The sequence below is a fragment of the Psammomys obesus genome, unplaced genomic scaffold, assembly GCF_907164565.1.
Source record: "Psammomys obesus unplaced genomic scaffold, mPsaObe1.curated_primary_1811, whole genome shotgun sequence".
Taxonomy (NCBI): Eukaryota; Metazoa; Chordata; class Mammalia; order Rodentia; family Muridae; genus Psammomys; species Psammomys obesus.
The window spans coordinates 28278826-28301587 of record NW_026596040.1 but is presented as its reverse complement, the minus strand read 5'-3'; the positions used below and the strand labels follow the sequence as shown (position 1 = coordinate 28301587).

General features: G+C 43.1%; 1 protein-coding gene and 1 long non-coding RNA gene across 5 annotated transcripts in view; one reads left to right on the top strand and one right to left on the bottom strand.

Moving 5' to 3' along the window:
* Positions 1-1577, bottom strand: part of LOC129688205 (uncharacterized) — a 12900-nt gene extending 11323 nt beyond the window's left edge. The window contains exon 1 of the long non-coding RNA XR_008721872.1: positions 1519-1577. This is a non-coding gene — a long non-coding RNA (uncharacterized LOC129688205). The remainder of the gene's footprint in view (positions 1-1518) is intronic.
* A 140-nt stretch (positions 1578-1717) lies between these two features.
* Positions 1718-22762, top strand: part of Spire1 (spire type actin nucleation factor 1) — a 111524-nt gene continuing 90479 nt past the window's right edge. For 3 of the 4 annotated variants that reach the window (XM_055622642.1, XM_055622640.1, XM_055622641.1), the window contains exon 1: positions 1828-2176. In XM_055622642.1, the coding sequence (XP_055478617.1) occupies positions 1891-2176 (286 nt within the window). In that variant the 5' untranslated portion in view covers positions 1828-1890. Of the gene's footprint in view, positions 2177-22762 lie in introns of all 4 variants that reach the window. The other variant, XM_055622643.1, reaches the window with a different exon arrangement.

Genomic DNA, 22762 nt, shown 5'->3' with positions numbered 1-22762 from the left:
CAATTCTAATTTGGATTTTAACAAACTTTTTGCTCACTTCCACCACTTTCCTCCATCCCTTCATTGATATAGTTAATTGAGTGTTTATTTACTGGCTGATTGAGTTTATGGCTCATGGAACCCTTTTCTGACTAATCCAACTTGTTTTGAGTGGGCAAGACAAGGACAAAACTGGTTTTGTATAGTTCAGGCGCAATGGGCAGCAATACTCGCTAAGGCCAGAAGATGGTGGTGGTGTCCATACAAGTGGATCCGTTTCTCTTCATTGTTCAAAGTATTTTAAGCTCTTCTGTATTTTCAAAAGCCACACGGAATCCAGGCTTTAAAAATACTGAAATTAATATAGTAATTCCGGTATGTATTAGTCTCGTACACACAGGAATGAGAAAGGTCTTTGCCTCAGAGCTTTGGCACACATAAATACTGCATTAATTTTCTTTCAGGTTTTTTTTTTTTTTTTTTTGTATTGTGTATGTACAAATACACACGAGGGTTCAGAGCCCAGCTACACGGAGTGGGTTCGTGCTCCGGCTATATGGGCTGTCAGGCAGGCCAGCAAAGTCCTTTTACCTGCTGAGCCATCTCACTGGCCTACATTTGAGATTAGGAGCCCATAATCAAGTAATTTTACTTGACAGGCTTGTTTTATATCTTTTGTAATAAAAACAAAAGGTGCCCATGGAGCTATGGCCCCCACCGCATCTGTTTCATACCCTTAATGATTTTCAGTTTTTAAAATCCTGCTCTATCCACGGTGACCTCTTATTCATTACCAAACCTTTGTGATTTCTACTATAGGATTAACCGTAGCGTGCAGTCTCCCATACTCTACGTAGGATGGTACCTATGAAATTCTTGCTTGGTCGATGCTACAACTCTGAGGATTTTGAAGACTAGCCTGGGCAGAATGTTACCTATTAAAACCATCTACCAATGGCTGTCCATTTTTAAGAATTATCAGTATAATCGCACACTTGAATGGGTTGAGAAAGGCCCCGAGAGTTCGAGTTCTTCCATACTACAGATAATTGCTTCCTTCTCGCCTGACAGACTGGGTTAACTGGGCTAAGGTGAGTGTGGTTATTGGAGACCCGGCAAAGGCTGAATCTGAAGGGCCCTGAGCTCTCTGCACCACATCCCAGGCCCTTATCGAGGCTTGCGGAGAGTACTGCAAGGCAGGCCCAAGATCGCTGTCCTCTTCGAATGTGTGAGCAGAGAGAGTACCACGACACAAGAACCCTAAGAAGGAGCCCCACACCGTGGTGCGAACCTCGCAGCTCTTTCAGGAAGCCAAGGCTGAAGGACAGCGAGTTCAAGGCCAGTTTGGGTTAGCAGGGAGCCTGTTTCAAAACAAATAAATACATAAATACACCTATAAATCAATTTTGCAAATGTGCAGGACGTGTCGAGTGGTCAGGAAGAACCGAGATGACGCTCAAAGGGCCCAGACGTCCGCGGAGTCCACGCGCACCGACCCTGCGGAGCCCGCAGCTCCGACCGCAGCCGCGCGTCACTCACCCCGGAGGAGACGCCCCCAGCCCGTGGCCGACGCTCCGCCGCGCGTCACTCAACCCGGGGGACGACGCCCCCGGCCTCGCGCAGCGCCGGGCCGCGCGACCACCCCAACCCCCGCCGAGGGGCGGGGCGGGGCGGGGCGAGGAGGGGCGGGGCGGGGCGAGCGGACGCCATCGCCGCGCTACCGGCCGGCGGGCGGCGTGCTGGCCAGCGCCGAGCGCCGCGGCGTCCCCGCCTAGTCCCCGCGGCGGCGCGCGGCCGGCCTGGGCGGCGGCGGCCCGAAGATGCGGAGGCGGCGGCTCGCAGAGACGATGCTCCGGAGCTGAGGAGACGCGGCACCCGAGCGCCGGCCGGCCGCGTAGCGACGTGGGCCGCATGGCGCAGCCCTCGGGCCCCGGCGGCGAGGGGCCGCAGCTCGGGGCGGCGGGGGGCCCGCGCGACGCGCTGAGCCTGGAGGAGATCCTGCGGCTCTACAACCAGCCCATCAACGAGGAGCAGGCGTGGGCCGTGTGCTTCCAGTGCTGCGGCTCCCTGCGCGCCGCCGCCCGCCGCCAGCCCCACCGCCGCGTGCGCTCGGCCGCGCAGATCCGCGTCTGGAGAGACGGCGCCGTCACCCTGGCGCCCGCCGCCGGCGAAGAGGGAGAGCCGCCCCCCGCCCCCGGTGAGGTCGCGGTGATTCTCCCCCCCCCCCCCGGCCCCGGGGGGGAGCGGGAGGGCGGGCGCGGCCGCGGGCCCCGGGCTCGGGGAGCCTGGGTGCGAGTCCGCCGGCCTCGGCTGTTTACCGGTGGCTGCGCTGGGGGCGGGGGAGGGCTCCGAAGAGGCTCGCGTGAGCTCCCTGTCGGGAAGATGACATCTTTGAGAAAGAGCAGTCCCCTCCGTAGCATTTCGAATTTGTCAGTAGTCCTTGGGAATGCCCGGGAAGCCACTGAGCCCCGAGAATTCCGCTGTTTGGGGGAGAGAGAGAATAAATGATGACTCCGGGTCCCGAGTGTGAGAATTTGCTGTGATGGAAAGGACAGGTTTATGAAAAGTAAACAGGCCGTTTAGATGAAATGGCTTTTAGCTAGTAGCGCACAATCTTCATGACCTAAACAGTGACACATAACCAGGAGCTTACTCACATGCTTTATTGATGGTAAGACTGGTAAGAGGTTTCCCCTATCCGGTTTTATCTAATCCATTCTTTGAGAAGCAAGTCTATTCAAAACATAGCAAAACAATCCACCTTCACCTTTAGAAAGTTGATGGAAGTGTCAAAATGCTCAAGGTGGAAAGTGTAATTAGATTAGTCTGTAAAATGACATTTTGTGAAAATCCTTTTATAAATTGAGGGAAACATTCAGAATTATCAGTCCTACCAGAATGTTCTCATTTTTTTAGTTAAAGCAAACACAGTTTTATTAATTTGTCTAAAGCCAGCCTTTGTGATGTATTAAAAACCTCAATCTTTGAACTATTTTCCCGAGTACCGTGTGATGTTTTGTTATATGTGTACCTTGAATAATATTTAAAGCTGACTTTTTAATGATGCTTTTGAATCTCTTTTTTTTTTTTTTCCTTAAAACATTTTTTTTTTTTTTTAATTTGATCTGTTGCTTGATTTTAGACTTGGCCTTAGTGGGTTACAGTTTCAGTTGTAACTTATTTATAAGATGCCATGAAAAGATATTTTTTTTCAAAACAACGAGGCTTTGTGTTGGTCCCAAACTGTTTCAAGAGGGAAGAGTGTGTGCGACCTCTCTTCAGAAAAATCTTTGGTTGTATTGAAAGAACAGGCCTCGTTGTCTGGTGTATCAAGAACTGTTGAGGGACTTGATCCCAGAAGTGTTCTGGCTGTTTGTCAAAGATTATTATAGATTCTTTGGGGTGATTCTTGTAACTGTTGTTGGAACGTTGAGATGAATGAGCTTTTGCATCATTAATATACTTTGCAGAGGATAATAGATGGATGTTTCCCAGAAACTGTAATGGATTTTTCAAAACTTATTTTTAAATTTGTATTTGCTGTTGTGTGCATGGTGTGTGTGTGTGTGTGTGTGTGTGTGTGTGTGTGTGTGTACACTTGCCACAGTATGCGTGCAGGTCAGAGGACAACGTTGTGACACCTGTTCTCCTACCTCTAACCAGGTTGTGGGGTCAAACTCGGGTTGCCAGGTTTGTGAAGCGGTCTCTTTACTCACTGAGCCATCTCACCGGCCTCTATTTTACTTTTATTTTTACATTTTTGGGAACAAAGTCTCATACTTCAGCTGAAGCTGTTCTGAATTCCTGGTTCTTCTGCCTTCACCTCTCAAATGCTAGGATTACGGGCTTGGGCCTCTACATTCTACTTTGTAATGGATTTATAACCATCTTCTTTCTCCTATTCCAACTCATGATCTCTGTTGCCAGATGCACAGAGAACTAATCATAGTAGTTGATACAGTCTGGAGCATTTCAGGGCCTGCTGGTTAAAATATTTAGGGATGAAGGCAGGGGAAAGAAAAGAATAAAAGTACAATGTATGATAAAAGTTTTTAATGAAAATATTCAGGGTTGTCCTTTTACAAATGTTATATTAGTTTATTTCCTCCTGATATTTAAGGGTAGGTCCTTGGTTGTGGGAAATACATTGTCTTCTATAGCCTGGGTAGGTCTCAGACATCCCATGAAACACAGGCTGGCCTTAAACTTTCTCTGATCTTCTTTCCTACAGTTGCCCAAATCCAACTGCTGGGATTACAGATGTGTACAATCATGCCTAGCTTTAAATTTTGGTGTGTGTGTGTGTGTGTGTGTGTGTGTGTGTGTCTGTGTGTGTCTGTGTGTTTGTGTGTTTAGAAATGAAACAGGTTTATTGAGTATACTCCAAGAGGGATCAGGCTGGGCAGTAATAAAATATTGCTTGTTTTCCTTCCTTCCTTCTTCCCTTCCTTCCTTCCTTCCTTCCTTCCTTCCTTCCTTCCTTCCTTCTTTTTTTCTCTCTCTTTTTTTTTTATTAATTACACTTTATTCACTTTGTATCCCCCCCATAAACCCCTCCCTCCTCCCTTCCTAATCCCACCTTCCCTCCCTTTCCTTCACACATGCCCCTCCCCAAGTCCACTGATAGGGGAGGTCCCCCTTTCTTCCTTCTGATCTTAGTCTATCAGAACTCATCAGGAGTGGCGGCTGCATTGCCATCTTCTGTGGCCTGGTAAGGCTGCTCCCCCCTCAGGGGGAGGTGATCAAAGAGCAGGCCAATCAGTTCATGTCAGAGGCAGTCCCTCTTCCCATTACTATGGAACCCACTTGGACACTGAACTGCCATGGGCTACATCTGTGCAGGGGTTCTAGGTTATCTCCATGCATGGTACTTGGTTGGAGTATGAGTCTCTGGAAAGACCCTTGTGTTCAAATTTTCTGGTTCTGTTGCTCTCCTTGTGGAGTTCCTGTCCTCTTCAGATCTTACTATTTCCCTCTTCTTTCATAAGATTCTGTGCACCTCTTACTCTTTTTTTAATACACAGTCTCACTATATAGCCCTGGATGGCCTTGAACTCACAGAGATTTGCCTACTTCCATTGGGCTCAAAGTCTTGAGCCACTATACCTCACTTTGAGACCTCACTTTTTAGCTCAGGTTGGTGGCCTGTAACTCACCTTGAATAGCCCAGGCTGACCTATAATTTGTGGCAATCCTTCTGCTTCCCAAGTGCTGGGATTACAGCCATGAGCTTTGTTCCCAGTTCATTTATTTTCCAAGTAGAAGTTAAGAGAAGTCCAGTGACATGTTCAAAGCCACATGAGTAAACTCTTTGACTGGCATTCAGGCTCTGTCCCCCTTCCTGTCATCCCCCTTACCTCCCATTACATGAAAGTGGCCTGCAACCCATGGCGGATCCTGAGAGGGGAAACAGATTTCTCTGGGAAACAGCGTAGTGAGACAGCTTGTTTAGTTGAGGGGAGCAAAGGATATATAAACCTCTGTAGGGTGGACAGGTGCTTTAGGAGTGAGTGTACATCATTGGGGGGGGGGTCCCAGTGTGCAGGGGATGCCTCATTTTTGCATGAGGACAAATTCCAGGTGCTGCTGGACATGACCTTATAAGGAAAGAGGAAGTTTACCAGGTTACCTCAACTCCTCCAGGGGGCCAGCAAAGGAGGGGGAGCAGGGCTACGTTTGCTGTGACATTCACAGTGTGGGGGTCCTACTGCTGATCTCAGGACTACATTTCCCGGATCTGGACACACCTCAACCCTACTCTTGCTCCTACTCTTTCTCTGGGCAGGCTTCCCCAAGTCCCATGGCTCCCTGGCCCCACATTTGACTCAGACTGAGGTCTAAGATTTGTAGCATTGTGAAGTGACAGAGATTTTGTTTTATTTCTTTGGAGCTAGATAACCTCGAGAAAGTTCCCCAGTCTCCACTGTCCAGCATGCTGTTGAGAACCAGTATCTCTCACTTTTCTTTTTAAATCTGGGCAGTGGAATAAGGCATATGTAAAATGACTAACATTGATTCTTCCCTCAGTCTTTTCACACCACTATAATGCCTTTTGTCTAGGTGTTTTCACTATTCACTAAAATTGGGACAGATGTTTCTTAATCCCAACACCATTGACATTTTGGGCCAGATAATTCCGTGTGGGGTTATCATGAGTGCCACATCCTCTTTGTAGTATCTCAGGACTCTACCACTGCTGCAATAACTACTTCTCTCTAGTGTGCTAATGAAAGATTATCTATCTATCTATCTATCTATCTATCTATCTATCTATCTATCTATCTGGTCTCTGTGTAGCTGTGGTTATCCTGGAACTCTCTGTCTCTCAAGTGCCGGGATTAAAGGCGTGTGCCATGATCCTTGGCAATCAAAGATCTTTAGATGCTAGGCAATCTTTGGACTGGGGACTGGAGAAATGACTCAATGGTTTAGAGTACTTGTTCTTGCAAAGAACCTGAATTTTATTCTCAGCACCTACATGGGGAGTAACAGCCCTCCAAAAATTCCAGTTCTAGGAGTTCTGGTGCCCTCTTCTGACCTCCAGGGCCTCCAGACACACATGGTGCGTATGTATGTATGTGTGTGTGTATGCCAGCAAAACATTCATAGACATAAAATAGATAAATTTAAGAAAAAATTATAATAAAAAAAGATTTTTAGACATTGTCAACTATAACATGCAAAGTAGTCCTGGATTAGAACTGTCGTTAGCAGACGATGGGTGATAACCTGAATTGTGGCAGTTATTCTTAAATCTGAATCCTTCACCTGCCACTGTTCATGTTGCTGTTGAGCTGAATGAATTGAATGCCATTGGTCTTGCCTATCAGCATTAACTTTATTGAATCTCATCAGAAAGAGCACTTCACATGCTTTTCTGATTTAGTTTAGGACAGAGAATAGTGGAGAATAGTATTTCCTGTCCTACTTCTGAGTTTTATTGTGGTGTGACCGTGTAAACAACAAAAACCTTGTAAACAACAAAAACCCAGTCTTACCCCAGTATTCCAGTAAGTTTTCTGTGTATTTACCTCACTGATATATAAGCAGTTGGTTTGTATGAGATGGTTAAAAAGACAAAAAAAAAAAAGCTTTCTTTTTTTTCTTCTTTGCCTTTGTAGTTGCTATTTATTTATTTAGGTCCGTTTGTATGTGTAGAGACAATGCCCAACAATAAACAAAATTTTATTTTGCCAAGTTGCTCTAAAAATGAAACAGAGCTAAGTCTAGTCTAGTTCTTTATGAGGTTAAAATGTTTACCTGTCTGAGATGCAACAAAGAAATGTTTATAGAGTCATGTTAGAGATGAGACTCCCCGTCAGCCTTTCAGGGCTTAAATACCCACTGGACAGCAGTCACTTATTTCAACTTTGGTTCCAAAATTTTGATATACCTTTAGTTTTAGATGTATAAAGAACATTAAAAAATTACGGCCCCGTCTTGCTTTTAAATAACCTGAAGGGTGGTAGCAAGATAGATTTTCCTGGGAGGAACAATGCAGGCTTGTGTGCATAGTAATGAGGGGATCCCTTGAGGATGGTTTTTGGTATAGGGAACATTCAGGCTTTGTTTGGGCTGTGAAAGGAGGATGTGATCAGGCTTCTCAGCAAGGTTCATGCTAATGTGAGGAGAGTGGTCTTGGAACAGGGCCTGTTTGGTTTTAAAGAGAAACAGTGTTTGTGAAAAAGGTGGACAAAGGAAAAACGGGCTTCAGAGTATTCTAGTCCATTCTTGCTATGTTTCTTGAGTGTTCGTAGCCTGATCACGATCACCTTTATGTGTAAGAGTATATGTGTCTGAGTCCAGCGTACAAGTCTGGGAGTCAGAGGTGGAATTACGGACTGCCAAAACACATCATTGATTACAAGAATAAGTAACAGTCAGCTTTGTTGGATGTGTCAGATTAGTTCAATTTAGCAAACATATCTTGAATTTATATTATATACAGGCAACTTTCTGGTTTCTAGTGCCGTTTAAACATAAATAGTTGTAAGAAGGAAAAAAATGTAAACTTAAGTGGTGAATTTATCACGAAGTTAATACTTACCTAGTTTCTTTCCAGGCACCTGGGAAGGTTTAATCACATGTTCAAATGCTCAGTTGTAAAGTGAAATCTAATTAGATAAAATTGCTGTCACTTTCAATTTCAGTTTACTCCTCAAAATACTGTTTTGGATTAGCTGTAAGTAGCCACAGCATTCTGAGAAGTTGGAGAATGATACCTTTTAGTTTTCTGTGTTTCTGTCTATGCAAAGGGAAATAGTTTCATCATATTCAGATATTGATACTTAAGTTTGGACTCTCAGAAAATGGTAAGCTAAGAGTTTTTCTGAACAGAAGAAAAAAAAAACCTATACTCATTTACCGATGTATGTTGATAGCCTACTCTTATTCTGCATGCATGTTGACTCATGTCTGAAATCACAGCATTCAGGAGGCTGAGACAGGAGGATTGCCAAAGGTTCACAAACAGCCTGGGCTGCATAGTGAGTTTGAGAGAGGTTGAGAGGGCACATACAGAGAGAATAGAACATAGAGGCAGCCAGTCAGTCACACTATCTTTGTTAAGTCGGAAGCATTTTCCCTGCATCACAGCCTGTAAAATAGAGACAGTTCCATCTGTTTTCTATAGCAGCACCATTAAAGCTCTGTGTCTTGGGCTGGGTGTGATGGTGCACACCTTTAATCCAGCACTCTGGAGGCTGAGGCAGGTGGAGCTCTAGTTCAAGGCCACCCTATCTACATAGCAAATTCCAGTCAGCTAGGGCTACTTAATGAACAAAGAGAGAAAAGGACACCAGTTTCGAACAGGAAATGCACCTTGTATTTCCATACCATGTTCCCACTCTCTTCTGACGTGTGAGAGTTTTTCAAAAGCTTGGCTTTGCCTTATGCTTTCATGACTAGACTAGGGCTGTAGGTGTGGAGAATACCACAGTGGTGAAGGTCTTGTTTCATTACACCGTATCTGGTACACAAATCCAGTGTTAATATTAATTGAAGTTAGTGCTGGTTGGTTAAGGCAGTGTTTACCAAGGGTTGTTTTTTTTTTTTTTTCCTCTCACCAGAAGTTATTCTTGCCTTTCTATATGATTGTTTAGAAATGATACACAAAATTAATATAATTATACTTTTGTATTGTAATGAGTCATACTCAGGGCCTTGCGTATGCTGGGCATTCACTCTACCACTAAGTACTCTGGCATCTCCAAACCCTCTATCTTTACTTATTTTTTTGAGACAGGGTTTCTCTGTGTGGCCTTGACTGTCCTGGACTCAATTTGTAGACCAGTCAAAACTATCCATCCTCTGCCTCCCTGAGTACTAGGACTAAAGGCATGCTTCACCACACCCAGCCCCCTTAATCTTTAATTTCAGTTCAGGTTTGTTTATACTTAGTCTGATTACTGAAATTTAGGCTTTATAAACTATTGTTTGCTAGTTGTTTACCTCTTCTATGTTAATTGTACACTTTAGTTCATGTTTTAAAATATTGTAAGACATTTTTTTTTACTTGTACAGATAGTATTTTTATATAATTTTATATTTATCTAAATTGATCTATATAATATCACCTTGATTCTTCCAGGAGATCTAAAATAGAAAAACTATTTTTTTCCTTCTTTTAAATTATTATTATTATTGTTTTTTTTCGAGACAGAGTTCCTCTGTGTAGCCTTGGCTGTCCTGGACTTGCTTTGTAGACCAAGCTGGCCTTGGTCAGAGAACTCAGAGACCTGCCTGCCTCAGCCTCCCTGAGTGCTGGGCTTACAGGCGTGTGCCACTGTACCTGGCTTTTAAACTTTTAAAAAAAGATTTATTTATTATTATGTACACAATGTTCTGTCTGCATGTACACCTGCAGGCCAGAAGAAGGCACCAGATTTCATTATAGAGGTTATGAGCCATCATGTAGTTGCTGGGAATTGAACTGAGGACCTCTGGAAGAGCAGGCAGTGTTCTTAACCTCTGAGCCATATCTCCAGCCTTTAAATTATTTTTTAACATACAAAATAATGAGTTTTACATATATGATTTTTCATATGTATTATAAATATATCATCGTATTTTTCTTATATTTAGAAGCCATTATTCTTCTGTGCCCCCTTCCACTAGTCCTCTTAACTCTTCAAATACTTCTGTATTCTTGGCATTTTTAATAGTCCATATGTATTTGTGTGTGTGTGTCTTAGTTAAGGTTTCTGTTGCTGCATCAAAACACCATGACAATATAACAAGTTGGACACAAGAGGATTTATTTAGCTTTTACACTTTTATGTTCCTGTTCTTCACTGAAGGAAGTCATAACAAGAACTCAAACAGGGCAAAAACCTGGAGGCAGGAGCTGATGCAGAGGCCATGTAGGGCTGAAGAGAATGCTTTGTAGCCACATCTTAGGAAGGCATTTCTCAGTTGTGGATCCTTTCTTTCAGATAATTCTATTTTACGTCAGGTTGACATAAAACTAGCCAGTACACTGTGTGTGTGTGTGTGTGTGTGTGTGTGTGTGTGTGTGTGTGTGCGCGCGCGCGTGCGTGCTGGTATCTGGATTTTGCATATGAGATCAGACTATCTCCATACTGTGCCTAAGACATTACTACAGTTTTTCCTAGATATGAACAAGGGATTGGTTCCAGGTTTCCCATCTTTACCTTGCCAGGTACCAAAACTACAAAATGTTCAAGTCCTTTTGATAAGACGGTTGGTTGTGTATTGCATATAATAATCTCTGGGTATATCCCTTTCCCCCATATGCTTGAAATCATCTCTAGGTTTAAAGACATACCTAATATGATACAAATGTCCTGAAGTAGTTCTATTGTTTGGGTATAAGAAGGGGAATAAGTCTCTGTGTGTTTAACAAGGATGCCAGGGTTTGCTGTTTCGTGGTTTTGTGAATACTTCCCACTTGTGATTGGCTGTTTTCACTGGTGTGTACCTCATGTATGCACAAGGCCAGCTGTTTTATATGTTTTTTGTGGTACTGTATACTTTCTGTGGGGGCATTTTTCTCTTGCTTGAAAAGCTTCATATATATATATATATATTTGTATCCTATATGTCATTGTTGATATCACTCAGTTTTTAATGTGAAAATACCTATATTTTAATTTTGTTGTCTTTCCCCCACCCTTTTGAGGCAGGGTCTCACTTACCGCAGACTGGCCTTGAATTCACTGTGTAGCTGATGGTGAACTTGACATTGAATTGAACATCTTTATTTTTTAATAATTTTTAAAAATCTGAAATTATAGTATAATTACATCATCTTCTCTTTCTGTTCCTCACTCTGATCCCTTCCAGGCACTCTGCTTGCACTTTCTCAAATTCATGGCCTCTTTTCTTTATTGTTAATTCCCAAACACATAAATACAGCCTGCTCACTCTGTTTAATGTCACCTGTGTGTATGTGATCTAAGGGCTGGCCCCTAGCACTGGCTCACCAGTTGGGGCACTCTTCTCTGGGGAAGACCATTTCTCTTGCTCTTCATAGCACTCCCCAGTGGCCTGTTGCTCCCCGCTTAGGGTTGAGGCCCAGAGAGCTTTCCCCTTTCCAGGTTAGCAGTCCACTGGTGTCCTTGTTGTTGACCTTGAACTTCTGATCTTTCTCCTGGAGTGCTTGGATTATGCAGTGCTGGGGATCAAGTCTCGGGCTTTTGAACATGCTAGGCAGCTCCTCTACCAACTGAATTACATCCCCAGCTCTTGTCCTGATTTTAAGGCAAATTCTAATTAAAATGTAATCTACAGAAAAGTACTAACCATGTGAACACCCTTGTGCAACCTGGACTCGGAAGTCAGAACAGACCATGTCTAGGGTCTGGAAAGGTCTGACCTGTGCACTTGCAGTCAGCATTGTCAGGACTCCGGATGGTTGAGTGTATTGTTTTCTGTCTCTCATGGAGAGATTCAGACAGAATATGTTTTCTTGACTGACTTTTCTTTCTGGACTTTGTCACGTCAATCCAGATTGTTGCAAATAGTTGTAGGTGGTTCATATTTGAGTGTCACATTCCTTTGTATGAGTATGCCGTTGAGTCATTCTACTCTACATTGACATTTGGGGTTCAGATACCCATTGTCATGAATAATGCTGCTATTGAACATGTCTTCTGATGAACAGATGTAGCATTTATGTTGAGTAATAATGCCTAAAAGTGCAGTTGCTCATTGTTTGCGTGTTCAACGTTAGAGTAGACAGTGCGTTTTAGTTAAAGTTTTCTAAAGTGATTGTACCTCTCAAACTTTTCTAAGAGTTATTTATTTTTATTTTGTATGTGTGGGTGTTTTGTCTGCATATATGTCTGTGCACCACATGTAGTAGTACCCATGGAGACCAGAAGACAGCGTTGGATTCCCTGGAACAGTAGATACATGTGGTTGTGAATCACCGAGTAGTTGCTGGGAATCGAACTCAGGTACTCTGAGCTAGCGCGCTTAACCACTAAGCCATCATCTCTTTAGCCCACCTCACAGACTTTTAAAATTAAAACCATTCTGAGATGTTTAGATGATTATACTTATTAATACTATATATTTCAAAATAGTAAATGAAATTAGGGTTGGTGAGATGGCTCAATGGGTAAATGTACTTGCAAGCCTAAGGATCTGAATTTGGTCCCTAGAACCCACGCGGAGGCAGAGAGAATCAACTCCACAAAGTTGACTTCTGAACTCCTAGAATGCTGTGGCACAAGAACCACTCCTCCTGCAGCCCCCCCCCCCCAAAAAAAAAGACTCCTATAATAGATGTACACACACTATAATAAAGATTTTTAAAGTCTTTAATCCCAGCATTTTGGAGGTAGAGGCAGGCAGATATCTGTGAGTTGGAGGCCAGCCTGGTCTACTTATTGACTTTCAGGCTAGTGAGGACTATATAGTAAGACACTGTCTCAACCAAAAAGGAAGTGTCTAGGTTATGAAGAGGCAGCCAGGCACCGTGGTGCACACTTGTAATCCCAGTACTCAGGGAGGCAGAGGCAGGTGGATCTTGGTGAGTTCAAGGACAGCTTGGTCTACAAAGCGAGTCCAGGACAGCAAGGCTACACAAAGAAACTCTGTCTCAACAAAACAAAACTCAAGTCAAGGGCTGGAGAGATGGCTCAGAGGTTGAGAGCACTCTGTCTGTTCAAGAGGTCCTGAGTTCAATTTCCCAGCAACCACATGATGGCTCATAACTATCTACAATGAGATTGGTGTCCTCTTCTGGCCTGCAGGTGTACATGAAGACTGAACATTGTATACATAATAAATAAATAAATCTTTAAAAAAAATCCTAACCACAACAAAAAAAAGTTATGAAGAGACTAGGGAGACATGACGGGCAAGTGATAGGTGATATCTTAGGTTAAATCCTGGCACAGAAAAAGGACAGTGTTGGAAAATCTGAAGAAATCAGAATTGGAGAAAAAAATAAAAAAGCTTTTCAGAGGCAGAGGCAGGTTGATCTCTGAATTTGAGGTCATCCTAGTTCATATAGGGAGTTCCAGCTAGACAGAGCCATATAGTGAAATCCTGTCTACAAAACCAAAACAAACCCAGAAATAAGGTGATAGATATAGATATTTGATGTTACAGAATGTATTGGAACATCACTTCACATTTCATGGAGTTTTATTTGTCCACTGAAATTAACTCGTCCATATTTTTGTTAGTGGTGTATGGAGGGATTTACAGTGATTACAGTAACAAACAAACAACTATTTAGCTTTTGAAAACTTTGAATCCTAGATGTTTTCACACTGCTTGTGTTAATGCTTTTTTTTTTTTTTTAAATTAGCGCTTTGTCTTCTCATATCTCCCACTTTCTCCGCTACGCTCAGTAGGCTTCCTCAATATGTTGTGTCTCTGAGAGGTAACGATGGCTACAGTTGGCAAGTGATGGCAGGGTGTCATCAGCCTCGCTCACGGGCTGTCTGGCCAGTTGGGCTTTTTAGTTTTCATTGAAAACCCAAGTGCTGTTAGAGGGATTCCTGTTAACCGTTAAACTTGCACATTTCACTGGTGTATATTTCCATGTCTTGTAAGTGGATTGTGCTAGACGTTGAAGGTGCACAGAGAAGCAGAAAACATGTTCATGTCCTCTGAAGCTCACAGGTGCATAAGCTACCGCCTGTCCTATGGCTGAGGAATTTCAGAAGGCTAGAGAGTACAGAAACTGTGAGCCCAGAAAGAGCGTGGCTACCCTTGCCTCAGAAAAACTAACAGTAACATTCACATAGGAGACCACGTTCTGAAATCCTGAAGGAGAGCAGTGGAGTGAATGGTGTCCACACAGACAGAAGCATGTACTTAGGGAGGTTTAGAAATGTGGAAGGAGGTCATGTAGTACCTCAGGTACAAGGCACCGCATGTGTAGACACTAAGTGTGATGTTTGTCAGGCCACCCATTTCCCAGGCTGGAAGCAAACGCTGCTTACTAATCGGTCATGACTTCTTTGCTGCTAAGTTTATAAGCAACCTCTTGAGTTCTCAACAGGATGCTTCAGGCAGCCACTACAATTATTTGGACTTGGCATGTGAGGTTAAACCTGTTTGTCTGCCTTGTGGTGGGTGTTGGCTGTGCCTGGAGCATAGGATGTGTGTGGGAGTGGTGGGGAGTGAGACAGGCTAGAAAGGCATGTTTACTGAGTGCCACAATATTGTTTGTGTCTATAGGTTGGACAGGCAGTAGAGTTCATGTGAGGAATGTAAACTGGAAAACGGATAAGCAGATTCCTCTTTTTAGAGAGATATACGACTTTACAGAAAGTACTTGTCTTCTGCTGTGCCTGTGATCCCAGCACTTGGGAGGCTGAGGTAGAAGAATTATTTGTGAGTTTGAGGCCAACCTGGGCTACATAGTACCAGACCAACCAGGGCTACCAGCAAGACCTTGTCTCAAAAACAAAACAAATGAGTAGATATCCGTCTTCTACAAAATGTAGTTGGACAAAGACACCAGTTGGCATTTACACTATCTTCACGTATTATTCGCCTTTGAGCTGATAAACCATTTAGGAGTATTTCAGCTCTTTGGAAAGAGATGATGAAGATTTGAGCTAGAGCAGTAAGAGTAGAAAGTCAAGTTGGTACTTCAGAAATGGAACATGGTAGAAGCAGAAGAACCTGGAAGGCTCTCAGGCTCTCCCTGGGTGATGGGGAAAGCAGGAGGAGTAGGTTGTTAGGGTGGGAAGATGATGATTTATGCTGCATGGAAATTAAGGTGGCGTAGAGCATACTTTCCTGGTGGAGTCATGTTAATTTCCACCAAGTTCCTTTGCTTTTTTGAGAAGCATGCAGGTCACCTTGATGTCTCCTGGCAGCATGGTGACTGTAGGCAAAATGGTTTAGAGTCTTGGTTCTGAGGCTTCATGTTTGGTGAAAGCTTCTGGTCAGCCACTTAGCCTTCTGGTTCTTTTTAAACTTGTAAAAATGGAAGTTGTATTTATCTAGCTCCTGCAATTGTGAGAACCCAATGATGTTGTATATGAGGGTAGTAAAATCTATATTTTGAAGTCCAGAAAATGATTGACTTTGATAAAATGTGAAATGTAGATATTTATAGTTGCCCTAGGTTTATGACCAGAATTTTTGAACAGACTATGGAAAATTTCCTCAGCTGTCAGAGAAAGTTATTGTCTGATTAGCATTCATAGTTCTGCATGATTTCCATGTGTCGTTTTTGCATGATTCTATTTCCATGAAATATCTAGAGGCGGCAACTGTTCAGACAGCACGTGGGTGGTGCTGACACTGTGGCTAGTTATGCTCACTAGTGTTTATGGGCCATTTGCAGTCCTTTTACCCAGATTTGAATGGACTGTCTTTCTTCTTATTGTGCTTGAATTTTAGGGGCTTCTTCACACTAGGCCTTTAATGTTTAGTTCATGTTTTTGAACGAAATGAGACAATGAATCTGTCTTCTTATGTAGATATCCAGTTTCCCCAAAACTGTCTGTTGGAGAAACTATTCCTTCTCCATTAGCTGGCCTTGGCAGGGACACAGGTAACTTTCCATAAATGTATTCTTGAATTTAGTTTCTTCTCTTTCCAACTGATTGTTGGTCATTTGTTAACTATTTAGTCTTCCTTAAGTGATTTAGGAAACTGAGGAGGGCTTCTTTATATCGATAATAAAACTGTGCAAGAGTATTTTTTAATTTCTGCACATTTCATTTACGATGTGGTTTGGATGAGACATTTAGACTATTGTCTGACATATATAGAGTTAAATATTGGTGGAAAATTGACCATTAGTTAGCTTTATGGTTGCTCTGATGTTCTTTAGTTCGTGCTTATTTCATTCTGTTTATCTCTAGAGAACTTAGGCACTTTGGAGGCTGAATAATAGTGATTTCTGGCTAGTCTGGATAACATAGTGAGACCTCTTACTCAAAAGCAGCATAAAAACTTAGTTCTTTACCCATAAGTATAATAAAATGTATAACTGGAAAGTTACAGAAGGTTTACTTCTTGGTAATATACATAGTAAAAGTTAAACAGCTAAAAATGTGTGTGTGGGTTTGCTTGTTTTCCTTTACCCCTTCATGCTGGGTATTGAATCCAGAGATCTGCATGTTACTAGGCAAGTGTTACACCACTGAGCTGTACTCCCCAAGCCAACCTAGATAGTTTTGATAGCTTAAACAATTCATGTTCTCCTCTTTCCTTTCTCCACTCTCTTTTCTTCTGCTTCCCTTTTTTCCCTCCATTTTCTTCTTTCTTCTGAGGTTTTCTTCCTTCTTCTGAGTCAGGGTTTCACTGTAGTTTCCTTCTGGCCTCTTCTTTCTGGTTCTGGGATTAGAGATGTGCGTTGCTACTCAGGGTTCTGTTCCTGATAGAGCCTTAGTCAGAAACAGTTAAGTGGAGCTGGGCGTGGTGGGGCACAGCACCCAGCAGCCTGGTCTACATACTCAACTCTGGGTCAGACAAGGCTACACATTGAGACCCTGTCTCAGAGAGGGAGAGAGAGAGAGTTAAGTGAAAATAAGTGGCCAACTTGTGTCTAAAGTGAGGTAGAAAAAGTACCTGAGACAGGTCAGCAAGGCTCTACAGGTGAACAGGTGAACAGAGTCTCCCAGCCTACATTGTAGAGGACGAGAACAGACTCCCAAAGGTTGTCTGCAGACTGCCACACATGGCTCTGTGCCATGTTTAGGCACGTGTACACACACACACACTCACACTCACACATAAACACACAAACACGCACACGCTAGTGTCTTGTTGTTTGTTTTGGTTTTTTTTGAGACAGGGTTTCCCTGTGTAACCCTGGCTGACTTGAAACTCACTCTGTAGGCCAGGCTGGCCTCCAGCTAAGATCAACTGGCCTTTGCCTCTTGAGTGCTGGGGTTAAAGGACTGAGCCACCACACCCAGATAATTTTTGATATACTAATAGGGAACTAAAATATAATGATATTTGTTTATGGATGAACTCCAGGTCTTTAGTGGCCATGATATTTTAGAAATTCAAGTATGATTAGATTGCAGAAAATTTTAATTGCTAAATTTCAGCCTGCTCATTATTCAAAATTATGTTTTATTTTACTATTAATGTGAAAACTGTCTTAAATCTCAGCTCCACCTCACCCACCCCTTTTGGAGGCAGGGCCTGCAATTTTTAACTGTGTAGCCCAGGTTGGCATAGAATTCAGGACAACCCTATTGCCTCAGACGTGTAAAGTTAGCTACTGTGCTTGTGCTGGGATATTGTACATAGTGCCTCACACTCGATAAACACATGTTCTGTCTCTGAACTATATTCCCAACCTCTTCAAACATTTTTGATTCCTCTTACCTTTCACAACCCTGCCTTGGCTGCCCATCCCCCTTGCTCTCTAGGATGACAGCAGCCTCCTGGCTGACCTGTGCCTGTACTGTGTCCCTCTGGACAAGGCTGACATGGAAATACAGTCAGCTCATTCTTTGGTTTTTTTGAGACAGGATCTCACTGTGAAGCTGCATGGCCTTGGCTGACCTGGAACTTGCTATGTAGACCAGGCTGGCCTCACTCTTTGAACCTCTGCCTCCAGTGCAGGGATTAAAGGTGTGTGTCATTGACTCTTGCCTAGTACCCTCTGCGTTTGAAAGCACACCTGAAGGCCTGGGGCTCTGATCTGCCCGCCTTGCCTGCCTTTCCAAACACAGTCTGCTCCTTGCCCACCGGATGTGGCCAGGACTCAGGCTCCATCCTGCTTCTCCAGCTCAAAGTCAGCCCTACACACATTCACGGTCTTTGTTTAAATGTCCTCAAGAGGGCTTGCCTGGCTCACGTGAATTGGGTCTTTTCTGTTCCCTTCCTCTTCCTTTTGTGTCCCTAATAGCATATTGCCAGTTGTCATGATGGTTAGTTTATGTCTGCGTTACCAGAATGTGAGACCCGTAGGGCAAGTGCCACGTTGCTGGCTCTCTGCTTATCGATGTTTACCCACGGTGTTCTGCAGGTGTTCGTGGATTTGTGGGACTGATGAGGGGACAGACAGGTTTTTATCATACAGCTGTTGGTATCTTTCAGTTTTAGCATGAAAAGGACATGTTTGTACTTGGTCACATGTGTCCAACAGTTGAAGTTGAATCACATAGGAAAAAATTAAAGAGTGATTCTAAACTATTTTCCCTAAAAATTTTGGAAAATCTGTGTCTTTTTGGTGGGTGTACATTGGTTCTTTCTAGCCAGCTAATTTGCATTCTATTGAGAATATGACTGATGATTCAGAAAGTATGGTAAGGTTTGTTACTCCAGAGAAAGCTGTCTACCTTAATTTAGAAGTAATATTGACCTATATGAAAACCTATTAATTTTTTTTCTGAAACTACCTTAAATTCTACCTTCAGGCTATGTGCTTCTTCAACATTTACAGTCGTCCTGACGTGTGTGTGTGTGTGTGTGTGTGTGTGTGTGTGTGTGTGTGTGTGTGAAGTGGGTGTGTACATGTGAGAGAGAGCATGTATAACAAAGCTGGGGAGCCCTGGCTGTCCCTGTAGCGCTCCTGCTGTGTTGGCATGTGTGTGTGCCAGTCATTTGACTTCTGTGGCTTCCCCTTGCTCATCTTCAGAGTGAATGGGTTGTGCAGTCATGTGCGAGGCTCTGGTGACGTGTGGTTGGGATTTCCGATTCCTGGGTCAGCAGCTGGGTGTGGAGTTGGATGACAGAGCTTTGTAGGTAGTTGGGAATGCTGTGTTGCCTGCGTGTTCTCTTGAGGTGCTCAGTGGTTTGTGTGGGTAACCAAGCGCAGCTGCACAGTGGCACACAAGGTTTTGGTATTCGTGGAGAAAAGTGTTTTTAGTTTTGCATCAGAGGTGATTAGAAGGAATCTGAGTTCAGTAGTCTGTGCTTTTTAACCTCATACAAAAACCATTCCTTAAGCACTTTATTATTTTTAGGTGTAGTGTTGTTCACAGATTCTTGTATTTGTCCTAGCCAGGGTCAGCCAGTCTCCTGAGGGTACCTGACTCTTCTGAATTAGCTGGGATAGGCTCAGGTGTACCTTTGCTAAGTGGAGTTCTCCCAGTGTTGGTGTTGGTGGGCAGGGTTTTTTTTCCTTTCTTTCTTTTTTTTTTTTTTTCCATTTAATTTTACTTTATGTGCATTGGTGTGAGGGTGTCAGACCACCTGGAACTGGAGTTACGGACAGTTGTGAACTGCCATGTGGGTGCTGGGAGTTGAACCTTTGGAAGAGCAGACAGTGCTCTTAACCACTGAGCCATCTCTCCAGCCCAATGTGGACAGTTCTTAAGTTGGGTAATACTCTAGTTCCACATCAGTACCTAGAGCTTCCTCTCCTTCCCTAGGTTATGCTGTCACACAGCACAAGCCGTGACTTCCCAGCGTTGCTCTGCTTACTCCTTTGCTTATTCTGTAATACATGACAATGGATTTCAGAATTTTCACCAATAAAAAACTAGTTTTGAAACACTGCTAGGTAGAGTCTTTCAGATGCCTTTTGTGGTAGACTCCTGTCATAAGTTCAATGCACATCCCATTTGTCTTTCTAAATGAGGATTAATCACCTTCGCCTGTGTCCACTTTCTTGATTATCTTCTTTAGGTGTGTAGATTTCATTATGTTTATCATATCTTGTAGGTCTATATAAGCGAGTATATACCAAGTTTGTCTTTCTCCTTCTGGGATACTTCACTCAGAATGATCTTTTCTAGATCCCACCACTTGCCTGCAATTTTCATGATTTCCTCCTTTTTGATTGCTGAGTAGTATTCCATTGTGTAAAAATACCACAATTTCTGTATCCATTCCTCCGTTGATGGACATCTGGGTTGTTTCAAAGCAGACACTAAGACTCATAACCAAACCCTCGGCAGAGTGCAGGGAATCATATGAAAGAAGGGAAGTTAGTATGATATGGAAAGGATAGGAGCTCTACAAGGACCAAACATATCTGGGCACAGGGTCTTTTCTGAGACTGACACTCAACCAAGGACCATCTATGGATATAACCTAGAACTTCTGCTCGGATGTGGCCCGTGGTAGCTCAGTAACCAAGTAGTTTTCCAAAGTAAGGGGAACACAGACTATTTCTAACAGGATCTCAAGGGCAGGCTGTTTGAACCCCCCCCCCCCCAGGGGAGGAGCAGTCTGTTAGGCCACAGAGGAGGACTTTGCAGCCAGCCCTGAAGATACCTGATAAATCAGGGTCAGATGAAAGGGGAGGAGGTCCTCCCCTATCAGTGGACTTGGAAAGGGGCAGGGAGGAGACCAGGGAGGGAGTGTGGGGTTGGGGAGGGAATGAGGGAGCGGGATACAGCTGGGACACAGAGTTAACAAAATGTAACTAAAAAAAAAAAAAAAAAAACTAGTTTTCCAGGCATGGTGGCACATCACCATTAATTACAGCACCGGAGAGGCAAGCAGATCTCTGTGATTTCGAGGCCAGCCTGATCTACGCAGTGAGTTCCAGGCCAGTCAGGGCTGCATAGCCAGACCTTGTCTCAAGAATCAGACAAGGAAACCCAGCTTAATACAGGTTTCTAGTACTTATTGGTTTGCTTGCCTTTCGGGGGGGGGGGTGTGTGTGGAGGTCAGGAACTTTTGTAACTTAGGTTGGTCTCAAACTCACTCTGTAGCCTTAACATTTTTATTCTCTGATCTTCATCTCCCTCATGATGGAATTACAGATATAAACCATCACGTCTGGCTCACACTGCTCTGGGAGTTGAACCCAGTGCTCTGTGCAAGCACTGGACCAGCTGAGCTACATTCCTAGCCCTTAGTTCCAGAGTTCTGTGATTCTTACTTCTTTAACATTTTTTATTGATGACGTGATCCATGTACTCTTAAAGGTGTTGCTTTCTTCTCTGCACCATTTGGTGTCCTGTCCTCTCCTATGTAATAAGTGTATGTTCCCGCAGATGTACTCTGTGCTCTGCTTTGAACTCTTTGTAACAGTATGTTTTAGGTGAATGAATTGCCAGTTATAGGAGTCTAATTCATATAAGTAGTCTACCAAGTTTTATGTTAGCAACAAATTTATGTCATATATGTAGCAAGTTCCACTTGCTATAGAAAGCCTTAGAAGTTAAGGTAATTTTATATATGTTCATGCAATTTTTATTGCTTGTATATTCATATTTTACAAGACCCAAGGTCCCTATTTTCTAATCTTAGTTTCAGCTGTTGTTTTATATTATTTAGGATCATTAGATGTTAAGGAAGGGTTTCAACTTTATTTTTCATTTTAAGAATTAGGTGGCCTACAGATATGATTATTTATATTTTTCTTTGATGGTGTCACCATGAACAGTAAGATGAGTAAATCCTGGGAAGTACTTACAAAAAGCACTGGGTTCAATTCCCAGTACATGTGAGCCAGATGTGGCGGTTCATATATACATATATATATATATTTTTCATATATATATATATATACATACATATATACATAATTCCAGCACTTAGCAGATGATAGAACCAGCTGTGGAACAGGTATAGATGCAGCAGGCTGGGAGAAGTAGGAGCTAATAGAGAAACACTGGGCGGGAAGGCTGTGCAGACATACGTGTAGAAACCTATGATGATGACGCTCAAGAGTAGTTGAGGTCGGTAAGGTGGCTTTAGTGAGTAAAGGTGCTTGCCACCAAGCCTGATGATCTGAGTCAACCATCAGGACCCACATGGTAGGCCTTCTCATCACACATGTGCTCTGGCACCTGTTTGAGTGCACACATGTACAGGTAGATACATGTGAGAAAAGTATAGATGGGGAAAATGAAAGTTTCTACTACCCATTGTAAAGTTTTTATCTTTTCTTTCTTGTTGTTGTTTAAATAAATGACTCTTTTAAAGTTGCTGTTTTTATTTTCAAAGTAAGATTTTGTTTCAAATTGACAAAATATATGGTTGTACAGGTTCTTGAGCATTGTGTTTCATTGATGACAGAAAATACTTTCATTAGTATAGCCAGCTGTTCAGTTCTAGGTGTCTCTTCTTCTTTTCTTTTCTTTTTTTGTTGTTGTTTTGTTTGACACAAGGCCTCACTCTCTACTTCATGCTGGTCAGACACTCTAGATACTTCTGCCTTAGTCCAATAGTCAGTCAGTCAGTCAGCTTGTCTGTCTGTCTCTTTCTCTCCGTTGTCTATGTGTATTTTTGAGACATTTTTGTCTCACTGTGTAGTCCTGCTGGCCAGGAGTTCACTATGTATACAGACTAGCCTTAAACTCACAGAGATCCTCCTGCCTCTGCCTCTGGAACCACAGTCTATACCACCATGCCTGGCTTTTCTCTCTCTCTCTTTCCTTCCTTCCTTCCTTCCTTCCTTCCTTCCTTCCTTCCTTCCTTC